Source organism: Gadus morhua, chromosome 5 (assembly GCF_902167405.1).
Source record: "Gadus morhua chromosome 5, gadMor3.0, whole genome shotgun sequence".
Taxonomy (NCBI): domain Eukaryota; kingdom Metazoa; phylum Chordata; class Actinopteri; order Gadiformes; family Gadidae; genus Gadus; species Gadus morhua.
Genome location: NC_044052.1, coordinates 11556213 through 11563712, shown reverse-complemented (window position 1 = coordinate 11563712; position 7500 = coordinate 11556213). Strand labels below are relative to the sequence as shown.

Sequence of the window (7500 nt, the reverse complement as noted above, 5' to 3'; positions counted from 1 at the left end):
CAGTATTGTAGGGGTGTGTAGGGGGGTTGTTACCCAAAGGCTGAAACACTGCGTGGTTAAATAACCTCCACCCATTAATCAACCTGAAGAAACCGATAGACTGAACCTGTGGTGGACATCTTGGCACGTCCTTTTCTCATACCTAATGCGCGCCTTGATAACACTCAATAACATAATGAAACCTAAATGATGATTTATGTTTCCCTGTCACTTTAAGTAACCACTCAACCGCTAACAGCTAACAGCTAACAGCTACGCCCGCTCTCCTCTCCAGGTATGCCTGCTGCTCCGCCTCACCCCGACCAGAGACACTGATGGCGGACCCTGAGCTGTTTGTGACCCGGCCGCCATCCCCCATGGGGGAGGGCCGGGAGGTGGACCTGGAGGTGCTGGGCTTCCTGGAGTCCCTGGGGGGGGGGAACAGCACTGCGGAGCGCTGCTACCGGGCCCACTCCCGCAGCAGCGTGCTGCAGGGCCTGCCCTTCGGAGGCGTGCCCACCGTGTTGGCCCTCAACCTGGTGCTGTGGATGGTAGGCACCGCACGCACGCAGACCTGTACACACACACACGCACACGTTAATACATACGCAGACACACGCACACACACACACACACACACATTCATACACACACATCGTATATATACACATACACACACACACATGCATGCCTGCATGCACTTAAGCACTTAAGTGCGTGCACACACAGAAATGTGCATGCATTTAGGGACACACACACAAACATATTGATTTATATGCGCTTGCACTCACACACGCACGCACACACAAACAACCAAGGCCTCACACTCTCATACGCACAAACTTACATTTTTATAAATGTGTTAAGGGTTAAGTCTGTCATTGGCAAGCATCTGGCCGGGGCTGCCAAGGGCTGTGCCCGTGTGCAAAGATGCTGAGAGCTGATTAAATTTCCTGAGATAGGCCGAACCCTCATCCAATCAGCAACCACCCCTATCGATGGATGCGTCTCTCTGCTGTCCATCGAGGGTCCATTATACAGCGACCTGCGTGACATGATCTGACAGCCACTGTCAATATTTGAACTGCCCAATTATGGTGCAGATTGCTGTTTAAAGCCATGGCGATGAAACATGAATCATGCATCATGCTCAGACACCTCTGTCTTGAGAACCAAGGGGCACAGTAATGGCTCCCTTTGATTTCTCTCTTCCCCGCAACAGTGTGGCTTCTGTTTACCAACACTCTCATTGATGCTAATCATCCGCCTCTCCGCTAATGACGGGCTTGAGCTCTGAGCCGCGGCTCCTTTGTTCTGGCTGTCAGCTTGTGTCATACTTGATCTCTCTCTTTGTGTACTGTTACTCAACGTAACCTACCAGATCCACAGGGTTTTCCACCGCCTCGTTAGCGATCACGGAATGGTTGTCTGGGCAACAGAGCAACCACCACCCCCCATGCCTGTCCCCTCCTTGTACTCCAATCCAACCCACCACCCCCCCCCCCCCCCCCCCCCCCCCCCCCCCCCCCCCCCCCCCCCCCCCCCCCCCCCCCCCCCCCCCCCCCTCCACCAACAACGTTAATAATTCATCTGTGGGACAATGGGAGAGATATTCCCAAACAACAACCTGGCAAGAGCTAAGATAACAACAACTTAGAGGTGAGAGAGAGAGAGAGAGAGAGAGAGAGAGCGAGAGAGAGAGAGAGAGAGAGGAGAGAGCGAGGAGAGAGAGAGAGAGAGAGAGAGAGAGGGAGAGAGAGAGGGAGGGAGGGAGGGAGGGAGGGGGGGAGAAGAGAGAGAGAGATCAGGAGAATCTCTGTACTCCACACTTGTGGATTTGAGAGGGACGGTAAATCCCTAGTGGTCCTTGGATCACCATGAAGAACAGATCCTGATGCATCTCTCTCCAGCTTTGTTAGAGGTTGTCCCCCTCCTCCCTCCCTTCCCCCTTCTCTCTTAATATCGTTGTCTGCCTCATCAATCTCAGAGAACAACCGGTATCTTCTACCGTGAAATTAGTAAAAGATTTATGCTGACACTACTCCAGTATTCATTGGCTCACTCTGGTTCCCGTTTTGGTTTGTCACTACATCATACATTATGCGTTGTTTTCCTCAGTCATTGTTTTCTTCATGTTACGATCTCAAAAGGGCTCTAGGATGAATTAACTGATTTTGAAAAGGTTTATTTCAAGCGATATGTGATGTCCCGTTGACGTGTCGTGTGTAGCCCAGGTTCACTGGGCTCCAATGTCAACGAGAACCTCTGCCAGACGACATCATTCTTTAGCTGCTTCTGAACCGATGTAGAAGCAAGTCAGAAAGATGTACATTTGTACAATAGAATGATAATTATGTGCGCTTCTATTCATTCTTTTGCTGAGGTTACATTATGTAACTTATTTTGTTAATCCTGTCCATTTCCAACCGTTCAATGTATATTTTGCATATGACTTCATCTTTTCTCTCTTACATAGCACACGACAATGGAAACTTCATTGCTGAGTTAGATTAAAAAGTTTATTGTTAAAGCTAAATGTATAGCTTTATAAATAATTGTATAATAGATTTAATAAATCTGTGTTTGTCTGTATTTGTGTGTGTGTGTGTGGTGTGTGTGTGTGTGTGTGTTGTGTGTGTGTGTGTGTGTGTGTGTGTGTGTGTGTGTGTGTGTGTGTGTGTGTGTGTGTGTGGTGTGTGTGTGTGTCTTTCTCTGTGTGTATGTCAGTTACTTCTGCTGATCTTCTCCTGTCTGAGGAAGGCTGCGTGGGACTAACGGGCGTCTGGCTCTGCTGATGGAGAACGATAGGTAGAACCTCCGGCTCATTATCCGAGTGGACCCTGATCATGTCACATGCTTGACAGGTCTCTACGTCAGGTCAACGATCCAGATGGAGCCCTAATTGCATTTGATGTAAATTACTCTGATTTAGTTGATGTTACCTTTGGCGCCCTCTCCTGGCTATATATGGAAGTGCTGTGATTTTCAAAAGTCCTTTCTGTTTTTTTTCTGTTGGTTGTTCAAAAGCTACTGGGGTCTTTTAGGGGTTCATCCATCTGTATTCCATGCAGTAACTTGGGCAGGCACTGCCTACCAAAACACACAAATACACTCAATAGATGCGCATAGAAATAAGCAAATGCCAAAATGCTCGTTGTTGAGTTCTCCCCAGCAGTGCAATTTGGCTGGTAGTCAGTGTGTCTCTGAAACCCGTTCGCAGTGTGACTCAGAATAGATTAATTTTACCTGATTCATAGCACCCCAGGGCTCCTAGCGTCTGTGGGTTCGCTTAGCGTGTCGCTAATTGAGACGTATGAGACTGATTTAACACGGCTCAGTTCGGGCTGAGGGAAAACTCAATTGTTACTGAAATATATTTAAATATTAACACCCTGCAATTATTTTAATTCCACCCTTCATGCTGTTCTATAAGCCTGTTAGTGATTGCAATGTTCTCGGCAAAACCACCCTATCGCTTCGTTAATTATATCAGAAAAATATTGTTATTCATATATGATATCATTATAACAGTTTTTTTTCCATGAATCTCCTGCATAGAGGAGTGCATGTATGGACCTATGCCTTATGTCTTCACAACCATGTTGATGACATCACTTCCTGCCCGTTAGTCTCACGTCCCTGTTCTATGGAGAACCCGGCGAGAAGGAGAAGTCTCCTTCAGAGTCCAGCCCGTCCGAGTCTGAGATCAAAGACATGGTGAGTTCTGCTCTATCACTCCAAACGCACAGTGACGCCCCCACTGGTGTGCCCCCCTTAAATGCTTCCCCATTCAGGCAAATAGCACAAAATGGCCCAGTTGCCAGAAAAAAAACAACATGAAAAGGGACTTAAAGTAGATTAAGATACATATGATAATGAGCAGGTGGCGGGTTCGGCATCTTGCTCAAGGATGCCCTCCGCTCACCCTGCAGGACATTGGGTTTCAAAGCCAGGACCTTTCGGGCTGGGAGTCATGCACCCACACACACACACGCCCTGCCCCCAGAGATGTTCTCCTGACTCACCCGTTCCCTCTGTGACTGCGGGGCACCTGAGTAACAGGAGATGATGTCACCGCGCTCGTGTTAACAGCGGTGCGGGACAGAGAGTCAAAGGGCCTTCCCAGAGGCTGTGGCAGAGGACAAACCACAAAGTGCTCTAGGCTAGACCTATCAACATGTCATCCCCTAGCCAGCTCTCTCTGGGGAACTCATTCTTATGTAAATAGCACACGGGAGCCATTGTCCAGATGTGCTCCCGAATGCTTCCAAATCGTATGCACCAATGTAGGTCTTTAAATGAAGTAATGCAACGAATGGTGAACGTCTGTCTTCCTCCTCTTGCAGGGTTTCTGCGCGTGGCTGGCATCACTTTGCCATATGAAGTAAGTAACTCAAAGAAATTGGCCGTTTAATTGCGGCACCCCTCCCAGTCCCGGCTAGTCAGGCCTTCCTCCTCAAAGCTGATGTCATGATCACATGCCAACTGCGTTATATCTCAGTAGCAAGCAAAACAAACCAGTCTGGCCTCACAGGACCGCTGGTGCCACTGCCTCCCTTTGGATATTTGCACTTGCCGGAGACTGTCTACCCTGGGCCAAAATTAGGCCCGTAAGGAAGAATGTCTTCCAGCGTGGTTTCCCCGGTATTATTTTAGAGTTTCTGGAAGCTGTCTGTTTTTAGCTCGTGCGCGAGTGATGGGATCGCCGGGATCCCTGGGAAACGGCGAACCCACCCGGTGTGTTCTCAATGTGTGGCCCTCCTGTGAGACCGGCGCGCTCCTTCTGCCCTGTGTGTTCGCTCTTGTTTCTTTGTTTTCTTTCCATTTACGAGCCGGGCTTTTCCCAGAGCGTCCCCTGTGTTGGGTTCTCCCGGGCGACCGCAGTGTTTGGCATGGCTTAACTTAGGATGAGGCACGAGCGTCTAAACATTCATTTTTCAGAAGGACGCGTCCGGGGCGTGTGACGCTACTCTTTAGGTATCATTATATCCATGCGGGCTTCAACCTACACATTGACCTGAGGCTGCTGAGGCTCACTCAGGATCCCACACAGCAGTCGGAAACCTCCATCTGACCCCACTGAGGCTATCTCCGTCTAGATCCCACACACCAGTCAGACCCCTCCACCTGACCTCGATAAATGGGAAATTTATCTAGCGCTTTTCACACCAGTGGCCACTCAAAGCACTTTACAATATTGCCTGACATTCACCTATCCATGCAGTCTTTCACACACCGATGGTTGTGTCAACCATGCAATGCAATAGCCAGTTGGGGTCCGGTGTTTTGCTCAAGGACACCCCGACACTCTCGCTAGGAGGAGCCAGGTATCGAACGATTCCTGTAACCAGCCAACAGGCTCTACCTCCTGAGCCACACGCCAGCATCGCTGAGGCCATCTCCGTCTAGACCTGCAGCGCCAGTCACACTTGCCGCGTCCTCCTCTGCGCGTATCCTCTGAAATGTCCTGCGTGTGCGTTGATGTTGTGGGTGCGGTCGCAGGGACGAGGAGATCCGCAGCAAGTGTGGCTTGGACGCTGTGACCTACCTGTCCTTCCAGCGCCACGTCATCCTGCTCATGGCCGTGGTCTGCCTGCTCTCCCTGGCCGTGGTCCTGCCCATCAACCTCTCCGGCGACCTACTGGGTGATTTGAGGCGCGCACCACCGGGGGACATGTCCGTCGTTAGCGGTCTCCTAACCTCAGGGGGGGCGAGAGAGAGAGAGAGAGATGGGGGAGAGAGGGAGAGAGGGGGGAGAGGGAGAAGGAGAGAGAGAGGGATAGAGGGAGGGGGACAGAGTGGATTATGGGGAACATCTCAGGCCACACACACTCAACAGTCTCACTCACATACCATGGATATTTTGGTTTATAAGGGCTCGGTCTATATAGAGCCACAGCTCAAGCTATACACAGGATGGAAAGGAGTGGTTAGGGCCAGCGGCTCAGTGGAAGAAAAGGACTTTATCTGTGAAACACCAGCGGTATTGATGGAGAGTTTCTATAGTCAAGGGTCATAAAGTCTAATGTTTCCACTTCACGTGTCTTGACGTCAGTGAGAAACGCAGTAAAACGCATCGCTGGCAGTTGGCTTCTATTCCAGCCACATACGTTGAGCCGTCCATGGTGGAATGTACAGGGCGGCCATTAAAGCAGCGACGTAAAACTTGGGTCTCCCACCGCCATTTTATGACCCTCATCTTATGGGCTTCGTCACTCTCTGTTTAGAATAAAAAACAGCACCCTCCCAGTGCCATGGTTACTGTAAACAAAGCAGGGCCAAAGTACGGTATCTAAGATACTGGGGACGTTAATTTTAGAATTGTGTTATTTGTTCCCGTTTTCACCAGCCTGGGTGGGGCGGGTTCTCCGAAAACACGCCGCTGGAAAATGTTGAACTATTAAATTGTCACGTTTTATTATTTTCTACAGGAGACAGTCCCGAAAACTTTGGAAGAGCAACAATGGCCAATCTGAGTGAGAAGTAAGTCTAGCATGGCATGGCGGTGGCGGTGGCGTTGGTCGTGGCGTTGATGAGGTTACACAGAGCAACTACAAAGAAAAGGTTCATTGTTAATTGTCCATGTAAGCACGCCGCGGACACCACTTCTGACATCTGGGGCTTTCCCCGTGCAGGGACGGATTTCTGTGGCTGCACAGCGTCTTCGCCCTGCTCTACTTCATCATCACCGTGCTCTGCATGCTCCACCACTCGGCCAAGCTGCAGTACGGAGAGGATGAGAAGGTCAGTGAGCACCCCCTCGCCTGTCGCCTCTCACTGTTAACCCGAGGGGGCGCAATGTAATGCATGAAACCTTCTGAGGACAGGCCTACCCAGGGTGACCCCTGATTAGACTGGGCTGCCCCACCGTCATTCAACTACCCACCAGATATTTGCCCAATCTGGAGTATTACACTCGTGATATATTTTTTTAAATAGTAGCATTAGTGATTTGAAATACTGTTAAATGTATGTAACTTAAAAATGTTATTCTGACACGCTAATAATTCCCTTGTATCTGTACTTAATCAACTAATCAATAATACAAATCAGTTTAAATCTGGAGGTCCTAAAGCTGACCTCCAAACTCCCAACATCACTGCCTCACTTCTGATGGGGGGGGGGGTCCAAATGCTGCATTGCAGGTAGCCAGAACCCTGATGATAACCTCCATCCCTCGAGAGATCTCCGACCCGGGACTCATCACCAAACACTTCCAGTGAGTCCACGTGCTCCTCCTGTCTCTGAGTTAAACCCCGACCTGCTCCGCACGGGACCATAGGTTGCCGCCATATAGTTTGAAGTCCCTGTTTGGCTGGGTATTAACCATGTAATCCACCGCTGTCTTCCCCCCCGCCCCAGTGAGGCCTACCCAAGCTGCACCGTCACCGACATCCACTTCTGCTTCGACGTGAACCAGCTGATGAGGCTGGACCTGGAGAGGTAGAGTCCCCTGCTGGGTCTGAGGACTACACAACGTTTAGGATGTTAATGTTGTTGAAGTTGTTGTTGTGATACCTG

The 7500-nt window shown here is 49.9% G+C and overlaps 1 protein-coding gene across 1 annotated transcript in view; it reads left to right on the top strand.

Moving 5' to 3' along the window:
* Positions 1 to 7500, top strand: part of tmem63c (transmembrane protein 63C) — a 31787-nt gene that overhangs the window by 11047 nt on the left and 13240 nt on the right. The window contains 10 exon segments of the mRNA XM_030356457.1: positions 275 to 530; positions 2707 to 2751; positions 2753 to 2787; positions 3609 to 3696; positions 4326 to 4363; positions 5482 to 5624; positions 6411 to 6462; positions 6615 to 6723; positions 7125 to 7198; positions 7342 to 7422. Of these exon segments, the coding sequence (XP_030212317.1) occupies positions 315 to 530; positions 2707 to 2751; positions 2753 to 2787; positions 3609 to 3696; positions 4326 to 4363; positions 5482 to 5624; positions 6411 to 6462; positions 6615 to 6723; positions 7125 to 7198; positions 7342 to 7422 (881 nt within the window). The 5' untranslated portion in view covers positions 275 to 314.